This window comes from Carassius carassius, chromosome 3 (genome assembly GCF_963082965.1).
Source record: "Carassius carassius chromosome 3, fCarCar2.1, whole genome shotgun sequence".
NCBI lineage: Eukaryota > Metazoa > Chordata > Actinopteri > Cypriniformes > Cyprinidae > Carassius > Carassius carassius.
Window position 1 is genome coordinate 33,906,155 of NC_081757.1, and position 27,432 is coordinate 33,933,586.

Below are 27,432 nucleotides of genomic sequence, written 5' to 3' on the forward strand. Positions count from 1 at the left end.
AAATTAAACTTGGCCACGATTTAGCTAAATCAATTGAAACTGAAAAGAATGGATGGATTAATTAAACTTTTTTTTCCCCAAGTAGTTATCTTTCAAAACAAAGGACAGGTAATGAATAACAAAGTTTGTGCATGACAAAAATGCATGATTTTTTTATTAAAGGAATTTTAAAATATAAATTAAAAATATACTTGTGACAAATATAGGCCTAATATGTGAGAATATTTACATTTTGCATATAAATCCATTTATGTAGCCTAGCTCACTAAAATAGGCTACCACTTTTAATGCTCTGATGAAAAGTAACACACTATTTCTTTAGGATAATATAACACATAATTCATATTATATAAATAATGCTGCACACCTGTTAAATGTTTCACATCTAAAATATGGTGTAATACTGTGTAGCTCATCGGCTTGACATTTATCCTGCTTGAATTCATTCTATGAAACACACATAACTTCATAAGTACTACATTTTCATCTGTGAATATTAAATAATTGAACTACAGTGTTTTTCTTAATTTTCCCAACTGCAGCTGTCAAAGGCAAAACATCAGTGAGGCAAAGCTGACGGCTATTTGCGAAAATGTGCTTTGATCCATTTGTTTGATAACTCGTAGTTAAATCACCACTCAGCAGTCAAAAGCTTCAAATGCACTTTGCAGACATGGCGGCGACAGCGCCCACAGTGGTAAAAAGCTCATTCTGGTTAGCTGCCTTACTGTAAGCGGTGTGTTTTGTCAATAAGATTTGTTATGCCAGTGCCAAAGATGACTTTCTGTTTGGTAAAAATCTGAACAGACAATGAAGTTTTAAGAAAAGTAAAGATATTATTAATGCTGTGTTGTGTTGCAGGGTCCTCATGGATTCACTGGGCCAAAGGTACATCATTACGTGATGAAGCATATCTGTGCTGTTGTTGATATTGATTTAAATTTGTTATTATTGGAATCAGTAGTTTATAGTTAATTCAGTTAATACTGATGCCTAAATTAATCCCATATTTCTTATGGAATATGGACATTTGGTTTTTAAGGCATGCTGCAAACTTGCCATGAATTGTTCATAGAGCAAATCACCTTTTTCAAAGATGGAAGTTTTGTACATAGAGAATGCTGTTAGACTTGCAGAAGGTATTTTTCACCACTTAAACTCCCACTGTGTACTACTATACCAAAAGGTCCTTAGTCATCAAACTCATTGTAGACCAGGGGTCGGCAAGTAAGTTTGGCATCTGGCAAAAAAAATGCCACTAGGTGGCGGGCCAGAACATAGTCAAGTCATAAGTTGAAAGAAATGAATTTATGAAAATGCAATTAGAATTGCCTGTGACATACTGTTAAAATTTCTCTTGTAACTGGTAGTGAGCTGTCTGTCATCCTGTAGGAGGACAGTCATTAACAAAAAGCCACATTTGTGTGGTGTTGTCCAGCAGAGTATGTGAGCGGAGTGAAGCATCAACAATTTTCCCTCCGCACTCCAAGCATTTAATAATCACTCTGCTCTCGCTCAGCTCCTCGCTAAATGAAATCAGAAACACCACTCTGCCTTCACCCTTCACTCTGCGGCTAAAGTATTTCAGTATGTTTTAAATATCACAGTTCTGTTCAATAGAACACAAACAGACATTTTTAACTGAAACCGTTGCAGTCTGTCAGTCCTATAATGCCAGTGGATGGGAATCATAGCTTTGAACGTAATAAAACATACACAATCAAAACCAAATTAAACCCTGCAGCTCGTGATGATACATTGATGTGTAAAGACATAAAACGATCGGTCTGTGCAAGAAACTGAACAGTATTTATATTGTTTTTTTTTCATCTCTGATTATCACCGCAATGTCTAAACTGTCCTTCTCAAAGGAAATCATCTTCTTTAGCCTGGCATGAGGTGTCTTATTATTATTATTGCTTTATGGCAGATCACAGACCTATAAGTGCATTACTGCCACCTATCTCTCAAATAGACCATTGATACTTCCAATTGAGATTGTAGATAGTCAATGGTCCATTTGAGAGATATGTGGCTGTAATGTCTGCAATCCGCCGTAAAGCAAGAGGAAGAAGAAGAGGCCTCACGTGCGGGCTGAAGAAGAAGACGCAAAGACGCTCAGGACAGTTCAGACAGTTTAGAAATTGTGGTGATAATCAGAGATAAAAAAAACGATAGAAGTACTGTTCAGTTTCTTACACAGACCAATCATTTTCTAACTTTACACATCAATGTCTCATCACAAGCTGCAGGGTTTCATTTGGTTTTGTTTGTATATGTTAAAAATCAAAAGCTTGTTAAAAATCTCAGTTTGTGTTCTTCTAAAGTCACCTACATCTTGGATGCCCTGGGAATAAGCATATAAACATAACATTTTGTGTGAACTATTCCTATAAAAAGTATAATTGCTGCTTTTTGCGCTGCAAATTTAGTTTGTAATGAAAATAACAATGTTTTTGTCAGTTATTTTACCTATGGATCAATGCGTTTCTTAAAGATTTCTGCTCATTCGAAATCGGATACAGATGAAGTAGCACTGTAAGATTACATTTTTTTGAGTGCATTAATGAGAGAGTGATTGCGCGTTGTAGTACTTTTTTTTAAAAATCATGCTTTCAGCTGAAAATATTCACTCTAGAAGGAGCAAACATATTCCTTGAGAACTATAACTTCCCACTCATGTCCATTCATCATATCATAGCCTTCACATTCTTTCTGATTTGAGTGATCCATCTCTATCAAGCTAAATATGTTTAACGTGAATACTTGCTTAATATGCAGTTATATGACGGGCCGTTGGCATGAGTTGTACTCATAAAGGAGTACAAAAAACTTAGACTTAAACTTAAACTTAGACGCTCCCACTTTTTAAAAAGTCAGCTCCTCGCACCAGTCAAAATCACACCTCTCCATTCCCACTCGCACTCCGCTCACATGCTTTAATTTGTGAGTAATATTTGCTGTCATGGCAGATCTATTTCAGAACCAACCGCTATCAAAGTAATATGGCTGCTGGCACATGTCAGCATTATTGCTGGCGGGCCAGTTTTAGCCTGTGGGCCACCTGTTGCCGACCACTGTTGTAGACTGTCAGGTGCAATTTATTCAACCTGTCTTAAACCTGTGCTATTTGTCCAGAAATCAAAAAACAAGATTGTTGCCTCCTGAGTAACTGTTACACAGCATTTCCTGAACTGTCCTCTGCCATTCATCTCCACTTAGGGGGAACCTGGGTTGCACGGTCTCAAGGGACTGCGAGGGGAACCTGGGCATAAGGGTGACAGAGGACCCCTGGGTCTCCCAGTAAGTACACAACAGCCATGCAGCCTGGGATGTTCATACTTCATCCCCACTTATTTTGACTCAACATCATCTAACCATTACTGTATTTACAATTTTCCATTTGTTTTCATTGTTGTGACTTATGCAGTCAGCCAAGCCTGCTTTGCTGCCCCTTAAACTTTGTGTGCTGGATAAATGTGCAATTGTTTATGTTTGTTACACAGATGTTGACTTGGTTGGACTCGTTGGTAATTTTTCTATAATGTTAAACTCTCTGTGACAGTGAGAGATTAAACAACAACAGATACTCTGTGTTTCTGCTGCTGACTTTGACATTAACACAGATTTAACACTTACTCATCCATTAACATGCCATTTAATTTTTATGCTCCCCCGTGTATTTATTTGAGATTTGCCTGACCAATTATTAAAGATAGAGTCTAAAGATTAACATAGAGAGCAAATCTTAAAAAATAAAAAATAAAAAAATTACAGTAGCCTGATTTTCCTCAACCAATGTATTGACGTAAATTTTTATGAAAGCACAACACTTTTTGCACTCCATTTTTTATAGGGTATGGATGGACCAATAGGGACTCCTGGTCCAGCAGGTCCGAAGGGCGATAGAGTAAGTTTTATTATATTATTTTATTTATTTTATTTTTATTTAGAATTTTATGTTTGTTTTCTGCTCCCCCTTATTTTAGTATAGAACTGTAAGGTAGACAATTACACTTTAATAATATGAATATTGCATGCTGATTTGTGTTTTTAATCTCTGATTTACCTGAATTCTCACAGTGTTTTACTGTTTTAAGCACGGGATTTCAAATGACCAACACAGGGGCACCTCCTGATCCTCACAGCAGAGTCTGAACATGTTTAAGATTCTATGGTAATACTTTCCACTAAATGTGTTTATATAAAAGGTGGTGTTCAATGTATCTGTCACAGGGTGAGAAGGGTGATGTTGGTGATCCTGGACCCAGAGGGCCATATGGGTTACCTGTAAGTATTCAAACAATTGGTAATTATTTGGCCATTTAATAATCACATTATTCAGTACTGTAGTTCCAGAAAATATTTTGCTTTGTTTCTGCTTTTTTGAAGGGAGCTGCTGGAACACCTGGAATGGATGTGAGTTGTCACTCATTTACTGCTTATGTGTTGACTTTTTTATCATTTATTGTCTCCTGAGTTGCCCTCCTGCAACTTTTCTGTCCTCTAGTAGATGCCAGCAATATCTATGAAGATCTTTACCCCTGAAACAATGAGTATCAAGGCATTTGTAATTACTTGAAGTTGTATTTTTGCAGGGGGTACCAGGCTTAAAGGGAGACAAGGGCAACATGGGGGAAAGAGGAGAAAAGGTGATTGTAACATAGATGTTGTGAAACAGGGAATGAAACTTTCTCTATCTTTGATTAGATCTGATGTCAATGGACATTTACAAAGGAGTTTAGGCACAAAGCCTTCATATAGACTGAATGTGGACCATGGAGTGAAAGATCAGTGTGAAGATATTACATTTAATAGATTCTCTTCTACAAAAGCAGTAGCAAATAGTAATATTTATAGTTGAAGAAAAAAACAATTTATGAACTCTTTGATTTTCAGCATAAATGATTCACACAATTTATAATTTACTGTTGTCTGAAACAACAGACAAACATGGTTTCCTTATACATTTAAAATCATTAAGGGTGATCTAAGAGTGCACACATTTTTCCCTTCCTACACTATGAATGTTTATGCAGTGTTTTTGGCACTTTTATTTGTTTTAGTAAACTGTGTTTGTCTGTTGTTGTGGGTTAGTTAACATTAAAAATGTATTGCTGATATTTAATAAATAAATAAAAAAGTCTGGTATAGTCAAAGGGTTCACATATTTTTTTTACTCCAACTGTATTTGTATAAATATTTGTTTATCATCATTCAGAATTTCATTACTAACATAGCATTTTACCATCCCATAATCATAAAAGTCAGGGAAAAAATCATTCTTTGTTTAGTTTATTGCCAAGTGAAAATATTTATTACAGTAATTCTTGTTCCAGCAAGAAATACAGAGTAATTCCATTGACAACAGGCTCAATGCTTTTGTAATGGCCCTGAACTGGCAGCTTCTTCTGCATGATTACTTTCATTTCACCTGCCTGTTTCATAGACTTACACTGTGCCACAATGTTCAGTTTTTAATGTCAGGGAATGTGCCACTACAGTATGTAGTAAGCAGGAAATTCAGACCCATTTCAGTTTTTAAGTTGTTTAAAAGTCTAAAACTAAGTCCTAACATGTTTAAATATACAGTTGTTTAATTAAAAATATAATTCCTGACAGTGGTCATGAAAGACGTTTCATTTAATCACACAAAAGTCATGTCATTTAGCTGTATACTATAGATGTATTAGCATGGCACTTGAAATAATTTACAGTAACCTTGATTTGTTTTTTTTATGTTATAAATTATGTAATAACCTCCCATTTTCAACATTTCTTTTTTTTCATAAAATTTCTTAATACGTGTAAATAATTTTGAGGAACATTAAAAGATTACATACATGGAACAGATTTCACAGACATTTGATAAACAGTAATGAAATAATGAGAAAACAATGAAAAGAATTGTTTAAAAAACACTTTCAAATAAAATCTTTAAGGCTTATTTAAAATGTTACAAAATTATCTTTAAAATGCAGCACCCTGATAAAAGGACGTTTCTTTTTTGCTTTGGATGTTTGTTTGTTTGTTGTTTGTTTGCTTTTCTCCTACACTCAAGTAAGGTTCTGTAAATCAGATTGCACTGCATTGACCTCGATGCTATGTTTATTTGAAAGTTATCATAAATACAGTCTCGTGTAGCCAGATCTTTAGACTGACTGGAGAAGGTCTGGGAACCTTGGGCGCTTTGGCTAAGGCCCGCACAAGAGGCTACTGTATATGACTGACAGGTAAAGCAACCTCGTCATCTTTATGGGTGTGGGTGGAATTTCACATACTTTTGAGAATCCAGCATTTAGTTGATCCTGATAAACACTCATTGTCACAGTTGTAAGCACAATGGCTTTCTTCTAACATGAGAGGGTTTGGCATCGTGGCATCTTTGTTTCCAGGCTGAACATTAAAGAACGCAACACACACGTCTCTCGGAAATCATGTTTAATTTAACTAATCTGATGACGACTTCAAATCTCTGGCTAGAAAGTGTTTCTAGTTTAGAGTTGCCATATGCATCAGACATTCAGCAGACGACTCATGAGGATGATTGTCTGAGGCTGAGACTATTATAAATATAACCTTCATAATTAATTAAATATAATTCCCTTTCATAGTTTCACTTGATTCAGCATCAGAAGCCCATATAAATTGTCTGAAGACTAAATATAAACACTGAACGCACTGTGTGCTTCATAGAAAAGCATCAGATTTTCCACAGATTTTTTATTCGTCATGCTGGAAGCGATTAAGCTACCCTGTGATAAACATTTTTGTTTTTCTTTGCATTGAAAATGTATGCTTCAGCAACCAGCTTGTTTGGATCTCATCTCTTTGTGGCTCATCATTTGAGGAAGTGTATAACTAACTTCTCATGCTTGAGCAGTGCTTTGTGGTACACAGAAGATTGGTCAACCCACTATGTTTGTGTGCTTATAGTGACACCTCATAAGATCCCTGGTGTTCCAACCTGAGGCAATGGAGGCTATCTTTCTCTCTCTCTCACTTGATCATGTCAACTCTATTCCTCCAGCTGAATTAGCACCTGATGAGCTGTGTGCACATGGTGCAGTTTCTTTCAGGTTTGAAGACCCCTAGCAATCAGGAGATGTGGCCCTCTCTAGCTTTTAAAGGAAAATGCCACCATTTTTCCATATTTCACTATGTTCTTCCCTCAACATAGACGAGTTGATACGTACCTCTCCCATCTCAGTGCGTGCACTTAACCGCTGTAGTGCGTGAGTAAGTATGGTGACCCAAAATAAAACGTGGCAATTTTCTAAGTGGATAAAAAATGATAACTATAATGTATGGCAGAAGAGCACTTCGCAGCACTTCGAACTCTGTGCAGAAATATGTCAAAGTGCTGCAAAGTGCTCTTCCGCCATACATTGTAGTTATCATTTTTATCCACGTAGAAAATGGCCACGTTTTATTTTGTGCCGCCATACTTACGTGTGTAACTACTCATGTAACTGTCTTTAAATAGGGAAAACATGGAAGTGTTTGGTGGCTTCTAAATTCATCCCTGTTTGGATCTTAAGGAATGAATGGTGCTAAGCTAAAAACTAACATAGTGGTGCCGAACGCTACAGTGATTAAGTGCGTGCACTGAAACGGGAGAGGTACGTATCAACTCGTCTATGTTGTGGGAAGAACATAGTGAAATATGGAAAAACTGTGGCGTTTTCCTTTAAAGAGTTTACTAAGGTGTATTCACATGCTGTAGACAGGGTAACGCTGGACTGGCCAGATGCAGATAGCAGATATTATATTTCTGCAATTTATAATTTAACAAACTTCTTAAAAACATAAATGGACTTAGAAGTTTTCATTTTACAATCAAGACTGTTCCACAAACTGACTCCTTTTAATGTGACACATTTTTCCTTTACAGCCGATTGGAACCTGGGTTTTGTAAAAACCTCAGTACCTTTTAGTTCATATCTACTTTTCCTCTTGGTGAATCTGTTTTGCAAATTGTTCGGTAAACTTTCCAGATGAGCTTTATACATTGTTTTTAGAAGGTTATACTCTACTAATTCATTAAATTTCAGAGTTTTTATTTGTATGAATAAAGAATTAGTTGGATCTCTGTATCCACTTCCACTGGTAACTCTAATTGCTCTTTTCTGTAAGAGTAAAATTGGATTAATGTATGTTTTACAGGCACTTCCCCACACTTCAATACAATAGGTCAGATATGGAATAATCAATGAGTTATACAATAAAAACAATGCATTCTTATTTAGCGAATCTTTAACTTTATGCAGCACACCTATTATGTTAAATGTTCGTCAATTATAATACCTAGAAACTTAATCTCATGTGCCCTTTCAATTTCTAGTCCATTACTAAACAATGACGTTTCTACATATTTTTTGACATTTTTTTTTTATGTTGGGGGCAAAGCTTGCCAATTTTGAGTGATTGCTTTTGGCCTAGTCTTAGCACATAATGCATTTACAAAGTGTACAGATGCTGCCCTGGCTCAATTGCAACTTCAGGACATCCATGTTCTTAACCTTGAAGCTTACTCTAGAGTGGTCAAAAGACTTAACATGTCAGCAATGAGAATCTTTCATAAGATGATTTTGAAAGATGCCTCACTAGTAGGTTGGGGTGCAGTCTAAAAAGGTCATCCAGCTTGCAGAGTCTCAGAGCAACTCTCATTGCACATTCAATGCCTGAATGTTGTGTTTTTTCTTGCTTTTAGCAATTTTCTTCCTGACATTATGTAGTTTTCCTTCACTTTTATTCAATTCTATAATTGAAATACTGTGTAGTGAAAGGTGTAGGGTTTCCATTGCGTCAGATAATGACAGCTTTCATAGGTTGAGTGAACATATGAAAGGAATATGGCACTTTATTGCACTTTATTTTACAGTACATGTACTTACATGTACTTATAGTGTACTTACAATGTATTTATCTAAGAAAGTTCTGGTAATACAAGGTAACTACATGGGGTAGGGTTAGGTTTAGGGGTAGGTTCAGGGTTAGTACCTAGTTATTACATAGTTATTGTAATTACTATAATAAGTACATAGTATGTACACGAGGAACAGGACTGTAAAATAAAGTGCTACCGGAATATGTAAACCTGTATGTATCAGTTATGTATATAACCCTGGTTTCCTGAATAGGGAACAATACTCTGCATAGCCTGTAGCATACTTATTTGTTTCTGTTTACTTAAAGGCGCAATATGTAATTTTTCTGCTTTAAAAATAGCAGATATCACTATATCTATGTTATATATTTTTTTTTGTTGTGTACTTACATTATCCCGAAAGTTTCCACGAACTTTCAAATCCAGAGAAAATTATAGTTTAATTAGAAGACACGGCACGTTTCTTTATTTCCGTTTTGTCGCCCGTCTATGGCGTCATATAAGCTTTGACCCCTCTAGTTTAAACAACTTCCTGCGGAACCGCCAAATACAAAGGTGAACAGAAGCAAAGACGAGACGAAGAAGAAAAAGTAGTAGCTAGCCTTGATCGAGACTATTATATTTTATATTTATATTGTTTATATTCGTATTTATACCTCAATCAATAACTTAGTTATGGATCATGATTATGCTTTGCCTGCACGTTCTGTGAAGCGCAGTCAAACGTACGGGTGAAATAAATGACCTGAGAAGGTTTTGGGACAAGAGAACAAACAAGACATGGGTAAATATTGGAGTTGCATTTCCAAGATAGAGAGAGCTTCGTGACAAGCTGAAACTACAGAGAGATGCTTGCATTCTAATAAACAGGTATGCATCCATTCAGCTAACTGTATCTATCCGTATATTTTGTGAAACGATGATGTCTTGTGTAAAACGCAGACGGACTAGCTCTCATGTAGAGTATAATGTAAATCTACATGCGTTCTATATCTAGCTGGATAAAGTAGCTTCAAATGCTGTTCACTATCTTGTTCGATATCATAGTATAAACGTAATTATAATTATTAACGAAAGGCAACCGTGTTTTTTTTAACATATATTACTACTAGCTAGATGGAATATTGATTTGATAGGGGTCTGATAATTCATATATCTCTCCGTTCGAAAAGACGTGATTGTCAAAATACTAAGACCGGCGTCTCTGCTGCGTGCCAGAAGCGTGGCGGCTGCTGCTGCTGTAGGTGACATAGAGGGAGACCGCTGACAGACCAGGCTCTTGTCTTCATGACAACAATATCTATACTTCACGTTGAACATAAATATAAAGCCTACTGATAAAGGACACCGTCAACAGTATGGACGGCAAAATAGACTATGTTTGACAGGTGCAATATTTGAAAATCGATAATTATTTATTTATTTTTTAAATTACATTTATATCTGAATTTATTTCAACCTATAGACTTTCAAACATCCAAATGTCATGAATTAATATGTATTTGTGTACAAAATTACATATAAACATATTTTCCTATTATATTTTGCCTGGAAACGCTTCCAACACACGCGGGTGTCGCGTGAAAAATAGGCGTCGGTTCTATTTCTAGCAAGCACGCGTTTTCCGCGCACCTTGAGCCGCGCCTGAGACGCGCGGCTCACACAGGCAGTCTGCAAGCTCTAACCTATTAACATGGGAGCCGAATTAAAAACTGACACGCCACGCAACTGAGACGCTTGCGCCACGCATCCAGTGTGTCGCCGGCCTCAGTTAAAATGAGTGAGGAATGTGGGGAGCGAGCGCGTGTTCCAATGAACAACAACTCCCATGAGCCTACGCTCTTTCCCGACATCATCAAAGTACGTCTTATGTTATTATTTTGATTGAGTGACCCCTGGTGGCCAAAAGTTCCATACTGTACGTTTAATGCTTTAAAGTCTATAGTGATTCTTTGGGCACTTCCTTATGAAGCTCTGGTGATACGAGGTACATCATTTGTCAACCCTGGGTGTCAGCTCCTGACACAACTTTTTGCTCTTTATTGCGGTAATCAGGTTTACATGCTCTAGTTTTGTGATTTCTCCTGAAAACTATTGTTTTCCTAAAAATATATGTGTGCATGCAGCATGACCATTACATCACATCTGTTTTGATGTTTAATTCAGTCTACCACAGATTCATTTTTCTTTAATTGTTATCATTTAAAATTCAAAATCAGTCTAATCTCTTGTCAAATATCAAAGTTGAACTGTTTGTGTATAATATTTAATTCATGGATAATGTTTTATTCACTGTTATAACCAAGAAGCAGTTTTTCTGCCTGTGTGGTTTGTTCAGGGGTGGGCTTTTGTGGGGTGTTTCCCTGCTTTTCTTTCTCTTCCCTTGTGTCCTGTAAGACTGCTGTCAGTCTTGTTCCCTTAATCTTAATTGACTGTCTCTCATTTATTGTCCTTTTATCTGATATTCTTATCTAACTTTTCCTGTTTTCAAAGCCTCCCTTTCCCTTCTAGCAACAGTTTTAAGTAGAAATATATATATAAATATATATATATAAATAAATATATATACTCACCTAAAGGATTATTAGAAACTCCTGTTCAATTTCTCATTAATGCAATTATCTAATCAACCAATCACATGTCAGTTGCTTCAATGCATTTAAGGGTGTGGTCCTGGTCAAGACAATCTCCTGAACTCCAAACTGAATGTCAGAATGGGAAAGAAAGGTGATTTAAGCAATTTTGAGTGTGGCAAGGTTGTTGGTGCCAGACGGGCTGGTCCGAGTATTTCACAATCTGCTCAGTTACTGGGATTTTCACGCACAACCATTTCTAGGGTTTACAAGGAATGGTGTGAAAAGGGAAAAACATCCAGTATGCGGCAGTCCTGTGGGTGAAAATGCCTTGTTGATGCTAGAGGTCAGAGGAGAATAGGCCGACTGATTCAAGCTGATAGAAGAGAAACTTTGACTGAAATAACCACTCGTAACAACCGAGGTATGCAGCAAAGCATTTGTGAAGCCACAACACGCACAACCTTGAGGCAGATGGGCTACAACAGCAGAACACCCCACCGGAGAAATGTTGCCTGGTCTGATGAGTGTCGATTTTTGTTGAGACATTCAGATGGTAGAGTCAGAATTTTGCGTAAACAGAATGAGAACATGGATCCATCATGCTTTGTTACCACTGTGCAGGCTGGTGGTGGTGGTGTAATTGTGTGGGGGATGTTTTCTTGGCACACTTTAGACCCCTTAGTGCCAATTGGGCATCATTTAAATGCCACGGCCTACCTGAGCATTGTTTCTGACCATGTCCATCCCTTTATGACTACCATGTACCCATCCTCTGATGGCTACTTCCAGCAGGATAATGCACCATGTCACAAAGCTTGAATCATTTCAAATTGGTTTCTTGAACATGACAATGAGTTCACTGTACTAAAATGGCCCCCACAGTCACAAGATCTCAACCCAATAGAGCATCTTTGGGATGTGGTGGAACGGGAGCATCGTGCCTTGGATGTGCATCCCACAAATCTCCATCAACTGAAAGATGCTATCCTATCAATATGGGCCAACATTTCTAAAGAATGCTTTCAGCACCTTGTTGAATCAATGCCACGTAGAATTAAGGCAGTTCTGTAGGTGAAAGGGGGTCAAACACAGTATTAGTATGGTGTTCCTAATAATCCCTAATAATCCTTTTGGTGAGTGTGTATATATATATATATATATATATATATATATATATATATACACATACATATATATACATACACACACACACACACATATTTAATGTTTCCCCACATTAAATAATTTACCATTCGATTCAGTTATGCATTTAATTCCTTATATTGTGTTGATAACTCACTTTAGGAAATAAGATTTTTGCCAATATATTTTGTTGCAGTAGGTAATGGTGCACAGAGTATTCTTTTCCTCATTAAACAGCCCTAAATAAATGAATAGTACCTTTGAAAAATGTTTAAATTAATGTTTAAGACACCAGTCATGCGTAAGTCAAGTCACCTTATTTTAAGCACTTTATATAATACAGATTTTTAAACAGAACTAAAATTAGTAACACAGTGGTGTCATTAATCAGTTCAGTTCAGTTCAATAACTGCTAATTGATGAGCCATTACGTTATGATCACCCCCAACCTAGAGCAATAAGCATGGCTGGCAATCAAATGATGCTGCTGGTGCAGTTCACAAAGCTGTAAATATACCACCAGAGGACCAGCTTTCGCCTAGTAGAGTGTTTGGTTTTAGAATGGAAAAAGTGCTGATTTATCAGATTTTAATAAAGGACAGATTGTGATGGCACAGCAACTCGGAATTTCGATCTCGAAAACAGCTTACTTCACATATCGCGCCTGAAAACGTGTTTCTGATTTTTTTCAGTTCATTGTACATTGTTCATCCTTCTGTGTATGGGCCTGTGTCCACGATGACCCAACTGGGTCCCCATGCTAACTGCATGCCATCACCAACAATGCATAAAATGGGCTCAAAATTATTGAGCATCGAGACTGGACCATGGATTATTGGAAGAGGTGACCTGGTCTGATGAATCAAAATTCCTGGTGCATCATGTCGATGGCCGAGCATGGATATGGTGATAACCAACAGCAAATAAGGCACCTGGATGTTCTATTGTGCAGACACAGGCCTGTGGGCACAATCACTGACACCTGTCCGGTATCTGAATATTATTGCAGACCAATGCACCCGTTCATGGCAACTTTGTTTCTTGGTGGTAATTGCCATTACCAAAAGGATTACCAGAATCATCAAGAAGTGATTTGAGGAACATGATGCTGAATAGCTGTGAATGCCTTAGCGTGTGTGTGTGTGTGTGTGTGTGTGTGTGTGTGTGTGTAAACTAGCTTGAGCTGGTCTCCTATTGAGATACATAACATATTTGGCACTTTGACATAATTGATACCATTTGTTAAATAAATCCATACTTCTACTAAATTAATTAAATAAGTAAAAAGAGCATATTTACAATTGAATCAGCTATTGTATAATGCTGTAAACACTACTTTTCAAAATAACTCCAAGACTTCCATTAACCAGTATAATATAAACAACAAGTAGGCTACTACGTGCACCTTCAAATACATAAAAAAAAAAATTCTACATGTACTGGTCTCAAAACACTATACAAAACTTCTCTGATTGGGCATATTCTTCCACTGACCGGGCTATTGTGTCCACAGGGGGAGAAGGGAAAGAAAGGCAAAAAGGGGCCTAAGGGGGAGAAAGGAGAACAGGGTGCCCCCGGATTAGATGCACCCTGCCCACTGGTATGTCCCAGCTGAGAGCTGGAAAACTGAAGAAAGTGTAGCCTTAAGAGAAGAGTAGTCCCGTGGTCGAAATGGAAACCCACATCATACTTGATATGTGAAATATCTGCATTTTTTTTTTTTAAACATTAATTTAAAACTGGTGCCTACTGGGAAAAAAATATTGGAATTCCTAAATCTAGCTAAACAAGCCTGGTGCCTTCTAGGACAAAAGTCAGGACAAATTGGTCTACAAGTACATAAGTTAAAACACTGTTCAGCCATATCAAGAAATGGTGGTTTGCTAAGAAACCACTGGACTGCTCCTCTCTGCCCTGTGCCGTGCTCTCTCGTCTGGAGGTCGGAAGGGCGCCTGCAGCCTCTATCCTAGTAACACTCCCAGTTCATTTCTATAACACAGGGTTTCCGGGGCTTTAAGGGTGAAAAGGGCGAGCCAGGTCAGCCTGGCCTGGATGGGCTGGATGCCCCGTGCCAATTGGTACAGTATCCTCTTTTCCTGCCTCTCCGTGCATGCTGCCAGCTTTGCACCCACATCACTGAGCACCTCTCATGCATTCTTATGGTGAAAGAGCTTTCATTTAGCCTCCATGCATGACTTACAAATAGTGGAGCAGAGTTTAAAGGGTTACTCCACCCCAGAATGAAAGTTTTGTCATTTATCACTTACCCCCATGTCGTTCCAAACCTGTAAAAGCTCAGTGCGTCTTTGGAACACAATTTAAGATATTTTGGATGAAAACCTTGAGGCTTGAGACTGTCCCATAGACTGCCAAGTAAATAACAGTGTCAAGGTCCATAAAAGGTATGAAAAGTCATCGTCAGAATACTCCATCTGCAATCAGACGTGCAATCTGGGTTATATGAAGCGACGGAAACACTTTTTGTAAGCAAAGAAAACAAAAGTAATGACTTTATTCAATAATTCCTTTGTCAACGATCTGAAGTATTCTGACGATGACTTTGCATACCTTTTATGGACCTTGACACGGCAGTCAATGGGACAGTCTCAAGCCTCCAGGTTTTCATCCAAAATATCTCAAATGGTGTTCCGAAGACGAATGGAGCTTTTACAGGTTTTGGAACGACATGGGGGTAAGTGATTAATGACAAAATTTTCATTTTAGGGTGGAGTATCCCTTTAATGTTGGGTATCCCATTGTCTTTTAACACATTTACTGCATGTACTGTCTGCTTTCTATTAGTAAAGTCACAAGGCATTTTAACATGAGTTTTCCAACTGTATGTTAGCATCAATAGCAGTCATTTATTCCCTTATAGTTTAATACACCCTTTTGTATGCAATATATACAGGTGCTGGTCATATAATTAGAATATCATCAAAAAGTTGATTTATTTCACTACTTCCATTCAAAAAGTGAAACGTGTATATTATATTCATTCATTACACACAGACTGATATATTTCAAATATTTATTTATTTTCATTTTGATGATTATAACTGACACTTCACTTTTTTCACTTACACCTATCGCCCAGCTTTGGGCATAGGCCACGAACAAGGGCTCTCCAGTCGTCCTGGTCCTGAGCCAACTTCTCTAACTGTCCCCATGTGTGGCCAGACCTCTACACGTCTGCATCCAGGTTGTGGCGCCAGCTGTTCCTTGGCCTGCCTCTCTTCCTTTTCCCTTGTGGGTTCCAAAAGAGGGCGTGTCTTACTGTGCTTGATGCAGACTTGCGAAGGGTATGGCCAACCAATCTCCAGCATCTTTGGAGGATCTCTTCTTCAACAGGCTGCTGTCCTGTTTGCTGCCACAGCTCCAGGTTACTGATGGTGTTCAGCCAGCATACCCTTAGGATTCGTCTGAGGCATGTGTTAATAAAGGACTGGATTTTCTTCATGGTAGTGACTGTTGTTCTCCAGGTCTCTGCACCATACATTTATTTTTGATTATAACTGACAACTAAGGAAAATCCCAAATTCAGTATCTCATAATATTTGAATATTACTTATATTACCAATACAAAGGAGAGGATTTTTAGAAATCTTGGCCAATTGAAAAGTATGAACATGAAAAGTATGAGCATGTACAGCACTCAAAACTTAGTTCTGGCTCCTTTTGCCTGAATTACTGCAGCAATGCGGCGTGGCATAGAGTCAATCAGTCTGTGGCACTGTTCAGGTGTTATGAGAGCCCAGGTTGCTCTTATAGTGGCCTTACGCATTGTTGGGTCTGGCATATCGCATCTTCCACTTTGCAATACCCCATAGATTTTCTATGGGGTTAAGGTCAGGCGAGTTTCCTTGCCAATTAAGAACAGGAATACCATGGTCCTTTAACCAGGTACTGGTAGCTTTGGAACTGTATGCAGGTGCTAAGTCCTCTTGGAAAATTAAATCTGCATCTCAATAAAGTTGGTCAGCAGTAGGAAGCATGAAGTGTTCTACAACTTCTCAGAAAACACAATGGACCAACACCAGCAGATGACATGGCACCCCAAACCATCACTAACTGTGGAAACTTTACACTGGACCTCAGGCAACGTGGATTGTGTGCCTCTCCCCTCTTCCTCCAGACTCTGTGACCCTGATTTCCAAAGGAAATGCAAAATTTACTTTCATCAGAGAACATAAATGAATGTTTTTGAATGGGTTTTGTTTCACAGTCCTCTCCAGGGTTCGGTTATCCCTATTGCTTGTACACTTTTTTTCTACTACATTGTTTCCTTCCCTTCGCCTCTCTATTAATGTGCTTGAACACAGAGCTCTGTGAACAGCCAGCCTCTTTTGTGTCTTCCCCTTTTTGTGCAAGCTGTCAATGGTCGTCTTTTGGACAACTGTCACGTCAGCAGTCTTCCCCATTATTATGTAGCATACATAACTAGACTGAGAGACCATTTAAAGGCCTTTTTTCATGTGTTTTGAGTTAATTAGCTGATTAGAGTGTGGCACCATGTGTCTTCAATATTGAACCTTTACACAATATTCACATTTTCTGTGTGAATACTGAATTTGGGATTTTCCTTAGTTGTCGGTTATAATCATCAAAATTAAAAGAAATAAACATTTGAAATATATCAGTCTGTGTGTAATGAAGAAATATAATATACATGTTTCACTTTTGGAATGGAATTATGGAAATAAATCAACTTTTTGATGGTATTCTAATTATATGACCAGCACCTGTATACTATCCACTTAGTTGCGCATCCTTGGACCACTTAAAACTGCATTAAATGCTCACTGGCACCTATATCAGCATTTTATTATAAATACCTTCTGGAATAACATTTAATCTTATTCTCGTTGTCTTATTCTATAGTCTATGTGAACAAATTAAATACTTTCTGCTTATTGGATAGTATTTGCTCTCCTAAAATGAAATAACCAGTACTAATTAACCTTGGATTCCTTAAATAATCCATCTTGTGTCAAACCACACCTGAGAAGTTATTTAGTGCAGTGTCAGCATGAGTCACTCTTCCTCAGCCTTTAACCCTCTCCTGTTTCCTCTCATATATCTGTTCCAATTGGGCACTCAATCCTATGTAAGAGAAGAAACTGAGTTTTCAAGCCATGTCTTAAATCACCATGTTTAAAGGCTTCAGATAACTATACATTTCACTGTGTCATTTTGCTTATGTGAATTAATGTTTGTTATTAAGCTAGAGCATTAGGGCATGTATGTTGTAAAATATATATGCAATATAAAAGTCCTACTTCAATTTAGTAAAATTGTGAATGATCATTTGCATGAATCTTTAAGATTAAAATTTTCTTGTTCTTTTTACAAGGTTTGATCAAAGACTAGTGTGTTCAGTCCTTAATTATCCTTAAATTAATCCTTAAATTACTGTAATTTAGAATCAGCTAACATGCTTGTCATTCATGCTTCTACAACATTACTCTATTAAACCTTTTTGTTTCTTAGTTTTTTTTTATTATTGTATGGTATTGTCTTTGCATGATCCCAGTTTTTTCAGATCATATATATACAGTATATATATATATATATATATATATATATATATATATATATATATATATATATATATATATATATATATATATATATATATAATTAATATATAATATTCCCGGTTTCTTTTTTATCCACTATAGGGTCCAGATGGACTTCCAATGCCTGGATGTTGGCAGAAGGTAAATTTAAGAAGATCCTCAAAAATCCTATAGATATTTTATATAGTGGTGGCCAAAATTATCAGAACACCTGACCGATCTGAAAATATTTACCTTTTTTGCCTCCAAAACATGATATCATTTTATTTAATTATTAAAGTTTTCATTTGAATGTCCGCTGGTTCCTGTCTCCTTCTTCCCACGATTATGAAGTTTTTATATTGTTACACTGGTGCCGAAACCCGGGAGGAAGGAGGGACGCGCTGCCGAATGTACACCATTGTAACAATATAAAAACTTCATAATCGTGAGAAGAAGTAGACAGGAACCGGCCGACATCCAAATTAAACTTTAACAATAAAATAAACAAAACAGTGCAACATCTCCTCACGGACGACTGCCGCGCACAAACAAAAACAAACACAAAATAAAGTCCAGGTCTGGTCCTCTCTCATTCCTTCACTGTTGTCGCTCCTCTTTTGTATCCTTCCGATCTCCTCCATGGGACTCGAGACCGGTGAGTGGAGCAGGTGTCGCTCATTTCCAAATCACTCCACAGCTCTCGGCCCCGCCCCACTCATCACAATGACTGTAGCTTTTTTATGTTTTATAGGTATTATAATTGCCAATTCAACAAAAACAACTGAAACCTTTTAAATATGCCAAGTGTTCTATTATTTTGGACCACCACTGTAAGCAATTGAGTGGTAGCTCACATCCTTTGGTCTTTGAAACTCTCCTTTTATATTAAAACATATGTGTCTTTGTGTTTTCTTTGCAGTGATCAGTCTAACACAAAACGCATGGAGTTTCTAAATAAGGCTTCGCTTTTTTGTAAATACTTTTTTTTATTCTGGGAAAAGAACATCATGAAGCTTTCGCATAGCATTATGAAGCTTTGGCATAGTTCTTTTTATTTCAGTGTGATCACGGCAACGTGTTATATTCACATTAGCACTGTGGAATTTAAAGTCTTGACCAGTAAGAGACTATTCACAATGGTGTTTTTTCCCTGATTTGCATGGCCAAGAATGAGAATGGATACCAAAACAGACTAACAAGGTTAACTGAAAAGAAGAAGGAAGAGGCGACTGAGGGATCGGCTTTGGGTCTTTTGGTCACACCAGTCCATATTATCAGCTTAAAAGACTAAAGACTCCATCCACACACCCAAAACAAGCATGTACATATCACTTTGTAGTGTGGTCAAAGTATATGGCTTCTGGAAATCACTAACTACCTGTCAGTCTTTGTTGATTCAAAACAAAAATTGGTTACTCTAGAGGGTGTTAATTTTTCTTTTTCACTTTATGAAGGGTGTCACGCCTTGGCTGGTGGCCTGAGAAAGTAAGAATTGTGATTGCTGGATTTCTTTATTGCAAAGAGGTCAGTGTGGCATCTGGCCCTCCTGTGCCTCGGGGTTGCTGTTGTGTAACTCTCACCTTGTAATGAGAGTGACAACTTAAAGACTCAAATTATGGAACTAGCAGGATTAAAGATGCATCCACCATCTGTGGCCATTTGAGAGTAAGCAGGCAACTGAAACTCAGAAATCTTTATTATTGGATGGTGTATGTGATGCATGCAAAGTTGCTACATCAATCCAATCTGCAAACTTTATCTTGTTTATTCTTCAGTGGGGTTATTGTTTGTAGCAGTGAGCTACGCAGTATGATCTACAGCAGAATGTGATCTTTTTCATTGTGACCCTTTGCCATATTTTTTATTATTATTAATATTTTTTTTGCTGATTTTGTGTATTAGCCTTTGTGCCTAAAGTCATTTGTTATTCATAAAAAATGTTTTGGAAATGGTTACTATATGCTATGAGTTGTAAATATGACATGTTAGTGCATTATTTTGCAGCTAAAGTTAAAATGCCTGTTTATGTATTGTTGGAGCTGAAAGTTTTACATTCTTAAAGACTTTCATAGGGTGTCAAAGGGAAATGTAAAAAATGGGACATACTGTGGTTTTGTGGTATTGCCATTCTGAGTAACCATACAAACAGCATTCTAAAGCAATCAGTATCAGTAATAAGCATCAAATACAGTGTTCATGTACAGAACAATGTGCACACATATAGCAGTCATTGGGAGCCTTTATCCTAAATTAGCAGTGATCATCATCAGCCAGCACTGCTACATTCCAGAGTGCAAACTTGCATAATTTTGTAGAATTCTTTTTTTTTTTTTTTAACAGCTTTAAAACCATTTTGACTATTACTTTTAACTTTCTTAACAAGCTTCAAACACCATATACATTAAAACATATACAGTATGTTCACAGCACTGCCGGTGTTATAATGTGTTTTCTGGCTGGAGGTGACAGGATTATGGTCCTGATTTTCTCAACCTCTAATGGGCATTTAAGATCATAAGAACGTAGTTTTACTGGAAGTAGTTTTTTATGTATTGAATTTAATAGTTATTCATAAGGAAGGGTAAGTGATTTATTTCTTAGTGGATTCTTTTCTTTTTACCCTAGCTGCTACTTATATATATAGCAACGTTATATTCTTAAAATAGCAAACTGGTTTATTAACAGGCATTCCTCATGAAAGTGGAAAGACCTTTCTCCACAAGGTGTTGTACTTCATGCTCAGACATATGTTTATGTGATGATTATAGTATTTTTTTTTTTATACAGGTTTCACAACTGTATTTTAGCTGTATTTTAACTTAATTGTATATTGTGTTTTATTTTATATTTTGCACCAACAGTTCATTAAATATATCACTAAACATAGATTCAGATTACATGAATTTAGTTAAATATTGACTGGAAATTTGAAGGAGATATATCTCTCCATCTCTCTTTCTTTTCTCATTAAATGTAGATTAATATATGTATAGTGGAATATATGTGTGCATTCTTTTTTTTTAAGTGCAAATTCTATTTCTTTTCATGTATTGATGTAATGTGCGCCAGGTACACAAATGAGTCTTGATATCTGTTACTCAACCATTATGTAATATGTAAGAATTGCTTTTATGTTGGCACTATAGGAAACTTGATTTATATATATATATATATATATATATATATATATATATATATATATATATATATATATATATATATATATATATATATATATATATGTGTGTGTGTGTGTGTGTGTGTGTGTGTGTGTGTGTGTGTGTGTGTGTGTGTGTGTGTGTGTGTATATATATATATTGTTTGTTTGTTTTTAAACTGATAAGTGTTATAGTGAATGTGGATGCATACCAGTCACATAATTTCCTTTTAAAGCCATTTGTAGGCATTTTCAAAAATATTTAATGTGTGTCCATTTATTGTTACTACTACACAAAATGTCATAAACCTTTCTTTACAAGAGGCTTGGCTTGTTTGTATAGAAGACATGAGAGATAAATTTGTCTTTCAGCTTTTGTTAATTTGTTTATCTTTAGTTTAGTTTTGAATGAAACAGTTCCTTGTTTTGTTTATATTTTCTTTGCCAAAATGTGTTTATTGCAAAAAAGAAAAAAAACATTGCTTTGTTTTCTTAATCCTTATAATTTATGTCAATCTATAATTTTGGTGTCTATAAATGTGTGTTTATACGGTGTTTCAACTGTTCATTTGATTTACATTGTACATTTTGGTAGCCCATGATTATCACATTATTAGCTAATGTCATTTTAGCCAGAATAATCTTTGTTGCTCCATTCTTCACTTTCTTAATTTCTTTCATTTTCATTTTATTGTTGTTGTTTTGCCTAGTTAACGACTAGGACTTTCAATTTGTTCATTGTTGTAATGGCTCTAGACACTTCGTTTTAAACCAGTGCTGTGTGATATTCTGTTGGAGCCAAATAAATTCTGTTTCTCCATGTGTCTTTATTAATCTGCCTTCACGGTGCAGCGAACGCTTTTGCGATAATATAGCCTAACTGCAAATTACATTGACGTTATCTCCAGGATCTGTCCCGCCCACAACAGCTACCCTCTCTCTCTCTCTCTCTCTCTCTCTCTCTCTCTCTCTCTCTCTCTCTCTCTCTCTCTCTCTCTCTCTCTCTCTCAAGCACACACACACACACGCGCGTGCACATATACATTAGTTGAGTGGATTGCTCTCTCTCTCTCTCTCTCTCTCTCTCTCTTGCGCGCACATCTTCTCTTCTTTCTATCTCCAGCCACAGTCAATACTTTTTTGTGAGCACCTGCAGGCACAGAAATGGCAACGGAAAATTTTGATAAGCAGAAAACTATCGATCTCCGAAAGAAACATGTTGGGTAAGAAGACATTACTGAAGTTATTACGTACGAACTAATGTCTTCTGTTAATTGGTTATTTTGATGTTAAAAACATCAGAACATCATATTCGCTGAATTAATAACAGGATATTTGAGATGAGTAGCCTGTGTATTGCAGCTAACAGAACTTGGTTACTTAATTGAATGTTGGCTGGAGAAAGTTTACTCTGGTGCCTGTCATGATGAAAAAAAGACCTGAAAACAAGTTTTCGGTTTCTGTATTCGTTGTTTTTCATTTAGATTTATGGTATTAAAAAAAATATTCTCCTTGCATTTTCCTCCATATGTAGTCCGTCCTGCAAAGTGTTCTTCAGTCATGACCCTATCAAGATTGTGAGAGCAAGAGGACAGTACATGTACAACGAAAAAGATGAGAAATACCTGGATTGCATAAATAACGTTGCCCATGGTATGCCATTTTAAAGGGAAATTGCCGTTGTCAATAAATAAATATATATATATATATATATATATATATATATATATATATATATATATATATATATATATATATATATATATATATATATATATATAGATCTGTGAAAATAAAATAAATACATAAAAACAAAATGTACACCACTTTTGGGATATATCTCAAACTGTTGATGATATCAGTTGATGTCATAGACCTTTTGGAATGACATTTGTATTTATTTAAGCACTCTATTGTGCATTATTATAACATTTGAAAAAGAACCATCACAAACTCAATTGCATAACTGGTTACGGGAAAACACAAAAACTACTGAATAACAAAATACAGACTACTCATGAAGCACAGTTGACAAACTTGTACCATAGTAATTACTAGAATTCCTCTACTCAGAAATTTAGCCCTACCTCAAAAAGACAATTTTACACATTCCTAGCATTTTTGACAGACAATATTGTAAATTATATCCTCTTGTAATCAACAGCAAGCCACAGATGTTGATGTTAGAACAATATAATATGGGATTAAAGATTCGGTAGCACTTTATTTTACAGTCCTGTTCCTCATGTACATACTATGTACTTATTATAATAATTTCAATAACTATGTAATAACTAGGTACTAACCCTGAACCTACCCCTAAACATAACCCTACCCCATGTAGATACCTTGTATTACCAGAACTTTCTTAGATAAATACACTGTAAGTACACTATGAGTACATGTTAGTACACGTACTGTAAAATAAAGTGCAACCAAAGATTCTTTTTTTCTTGATTATTCATTTTGCCTTAATTTTAAAAAAAAGAATCTGATTCATTTACCTCATATTACTTATACAACTAATTACCCAGAAATGTAATAATTTAAAATGATCTGGTTTAATACAATACGTGAGAATTTATTATCATTATTACATGAATATGTCTCACAATGCAATTATCTGTGTTAATACAATAACCCCTGAAGTATTATTATTGTTTTTTTCTGTGTTGTCATCCAGTGGGTCATTGCCATCCAGATGTGGTTGAGGCAGGAGCAAAGCAAATGGAGCTTCTTAACACAAACTCTCGCTTCCTACATGACAATCTGGTCCTCTATGCTCAACGTCTCCAAGCCACTCTTCCTGAAAAGCTCTCTGTGTGCTACTTTGTCAACTCAGGGTAGGCCTGTGAGCTCATTCTCAGACATACCACCTGTTTTTTGTAACAGAAGAGCCAGATATTTTGTGTACTTTGTACATGTAGACTAGCATGCAGCCCAGATGTTGTAATTCCTGATTGTTGGCTGGACAGCCTGAATGCTTATTGCTGTCTAGATAGCACTTTTTGTTTTCACTGTTGAAGGCAGTCATTATGGCACATGGTGATTTAAACCCAGGATCGACTATTCTGTTTTGACATCTAGGTCTGAGGCAAATGATCTGGCCCTGAGGTTGGCCTGGCAGTATACTGGCCACAAAGACATCATAACACTAGAGAAGTAAGTCAACAACACTGTCTGTGCCTCCTCTTTCTCTGCCCTGGGATCTAAACAGTAACCAATTTCTTAGAAGTGTGAAGTTCATAGCTTAAATATTAACTTAATCTTATGTCTTGTATCTAGAAATATCTGTTTTGCTTATGGATATGCATAGTCATCATCTGCCTTGGTATGCAAAATTTTGCTGTGCAAAAGAATGTATCACCTGGTCTTTGGGTTTAGTTTAAATGAACACCATATCCTTTCAAAAATATTGCATGTGATGTGTTGCTGCTGCTTTTTTTTCTGCACCACATTTTACTCTGATAAGCAAAATAATCATTAGAAGATTAGATAACTTAAGCCCTCTCAAACACAGTGGAACTTTGTTCTGTTGATTCTTGCAAATTTTCCAATCAGTGTGCTTCCCCTGCAGTGCCTACCATGGTCATGTGTCATCGCTCATTGATATCAGTCCATATAAGTTTCATCAGATGACTGGTGCAGAGCCAAGCCAACATGTGCACGTGGTGAGTGTTGCAACATGAGACGTTTGACATATTGGATGTGACATAAGGTCACATGCACAAAGTTCTCAGACACTATTCTTGAAGTCAAAAACTGTTCAGAGGTGGACAACTAATATTGTGCAACCTCTAATGCCTCTTTCTGTTTTTCAGCATTTATTTGACCAAAAATACAGCAAAACAGTAATATTGTGAAATATTATTACAATGTAAAATAGCTGTGTTTTCTTCATGAAATGTAATTTATTCCTGTGATAGCAATTTCCAGCAGTTATTAGTCCAGTCTTAAGTGTCACATGATATTTAAGAAACTAATAAGAAATAATTACAGTATGCTCAAGTAATATTTCTTATTTCTTAACTTCTCTGTTGCTATTACATATGCAATGACTTGAATACACTTCTTCCATGGGCATGTATTTCATTTTTGAGTTATTTGAGGAGCATAATATGTCAGGTTAATATTAATGTATTTATATCACAATGAAGAAAAATAAAATTCTTAAAGAAAAAAAACAATTGACCTTTTAATGACATGGCAAGCAAAGGAGTAATTCACCTAAAACAAAAAAGAAAATTCTGTCATTATTAGCTCACCCTCATGTCATTCCAAACCTGTATGAGTTTTTTTTTTTAATTTTTTTTTTTATTGAGCATAAAAGAAAATATATATTTTAAGAATGCTGGTAATTAAACAGTTGATGGTCCCCACTGACTTCCATAGTATTTATTTTCCAACTATTTGTTCAAACAAATTACTTTGAAACTTGAATGCATGTTAACCATTAGTTTGGAATCCTTAGACTGAAACCTCCATGGATTTTGGGTTGAATGTGTTGTGCGTGTGTGTGTGTGTGTGTGTGTGTGTGTGTGTGTGTGTGTGTGTGTGTGTGTGTGTGTGTGTGTGTGAACTAACCTCTCAGTCATCACTCCATTCTACTCTGAGGTGATCAGTCAGTATTGTGTTACGAGTTAGTGAGCCACATCAGCATACGTAACCACTTAGCATGTATTTTTTATGAAAAGTTTAAAAACACTTGGTCTTTCTTTTCTTTAATGTTGACAGTATGCTACATGCTTAAAGTGGACTACAGTACAATCCAGGGGCCTTATGACTCCTTGCTACAGCTCTGAAATACCATTCCACATATAAGTGATAACTACCCATAGCAGATGAATGTAAACAGCCAGCATTTAAACTATACAGTACCTATTCATAAACTGTCAATTTAAAAATGATTTTTAAATTATAGCAATAATTATGCATTACATTAAAAAATGTGCAGAAAAAAAAGAGTTGTATTTTAACGTGCCAGCATAGTGAAAGTTTTTATTTCTGCACTGTAAATTTTGATTAACTATTAAAAAATGTGATAATTCCTCAGGCTCTCAGTCCAGACATTTATAGAGGCAAATACTCTGAGGACCACCCTGACCCTGCCACTGCCTATGCTGAAAATGTCAAAGATATAATCGAGCAGGCCCATAAAAAGGGACGTAAGGTAAGTGAAGTTATTTAACATCCAAAGTAATCAGCCCTTTCCACTTACTGTACTTTTAAACTGTGGTCCATTATTTAAAGCCTTTCTTTTTAACATTATAATTAATTTTCAGTGATAATATCGCATAATTGATATCCTTCGGTCTCAAGGCAAGACACCAGATATCACTGTTCATTTATGGTCAAAAGTTTGGCAGTGACATAAATTTACTGTTTTACAAAGTTTGCTGCTTTAGTATTTGTAGATTATTTTTTCACATGTTTGCATTGTATACTGAAAAACAATGATAAGCGTATCATAAGTTTTAAAGGCTTTTATTGGCAAAAAATATATATTTACAATATACAATATTTACAGCGTTGTCTCTTGTTCTTCATTAAAATTTCAATTTAATGATCTTCGAGACACTTTTTATCAGTCTTGCTTTGTGACATGGCTGTGTTTTTTGGGCAGAATTATGAAAAAGCCCACTACCTTGATTGAAAAGCAACCCCACACATAGACAGTGGTGGCTCGTGGGTTTTAAAATAGGGGAGGCACACTAACTATTTTAATCTGGGGATCCCTGCTGATTATTATATTATTATTATTTATCCACTTTAGAAAGGCTTTTGTTTGCTTTTAATCAGAAAACGTAAAGAAAACAACACACATACAGCAAGATAATATAATTTTACTTACCTGGCCTATCACTTGATGCAAGCATCCATCACTTCTTAAAAGTCTGTATTAAAAGAGCCAACTGCTGTAATGTTATCCAGCTTAGGCGTGTTCGCCCTTCATTTTTACTTTGTATACATACTATTTGAATGACAGCTTGGTTAATCTGTTGGCGATCAAATATACAATATCCTACTCATCATTAGTACTTGTACATTAGGGAGGCTAGCTTCCCCTATGAGATTACTTTTCTCAACACTCCTCAGCGCTGAAAG

At 36.2% G+C, this 27,432-nt stretch overlaps 2 protein-coding genes across 8 annotated transcripts in view; both read left to right on the forward strand.

Annotated features, from left to right (window-relative positions):
• Positions 1-20,803, forward strand: part of LOC132124973 (collagen alpha-1(XXV) chain) — a 712,477-nt gene extending 691,674 nt beyond the window's left edge. For 2 of the 7 annotated variants that reach the window (XM_059536150.1, XM_059536158.1), the window contains 9 exons: positions 862-888; positions 3,223-3,303; positions 3,857-3,910; positions 4,237-4,290; positions 4,393-4,419; positions 4,599-4,652; positions 14,610-14,687; positions 18,291-18,329; positions 19,625-20,803. In XM_059536150.1, coding sequence (XP_059392133.1) covers positions 862-888; positions 3,223-3,303; positions 3,857-3,910; positions 4,237-4,290; positions 4,393-4,419; positions 4,599-4,652; positions 14,610-14,687; positions 18,291-18,329; positions 19,625-19,651 — 441 coding nt within the window. In that variant the 3' untranslated portion in view covers positions 19,652-20,803. Of the gene's footprint in view, positions 1-861; positions 889-3,222; positions 3,304-3,856; positions 3,911-4,236; positions 4,291-4,392; positions 4,420-4,598; positions 4,653-14,122; positions 14,688-18,290; positions 18,330-19,089 lie in introns of those variants that run through there. The other 5 variants (XR_009426824.1, XM_059536191.1, XM_059536169.1 and 2 more) reach the window with 5 other exon arrangements.
• A 1,553-nt stretch (positions 20,804-22,356) lies between these two features.
• Positions 22,357-27,432, forward strand: part of etnppl (ethanolamine-phosphate phospho-lyase) — a 30,429-nt gene continuing 25,353 nt past the window's right edge. The window contains exons 1-6 of the mRNA XM_059536259.1: positions 22,357-22,550; positions 22,862-22,980; positions 24,011-24,170; positions 24,415-24,489; positions 24,905-24,998; positions 26,381-26,497. Of these exons, the coding sequence (XP_059392242.1) occupies positions 22,492-22,550; positions 22,862-22,980; positions 24,011-24,170; positions 24,415-24,489; positions 24,905-24,998; positions 26,381-26,497 (624 nt within the window). The 5' untranslated portion in view covers positions 22,357-22,491. The remainder of the gene's footprint in view (positions 22,551-22,861; positions 22,981-24,010; positions 24,171-24,414; positions 24,490-24,904; positions 24,999-26,380; positions 26,498-27,432) is intronic.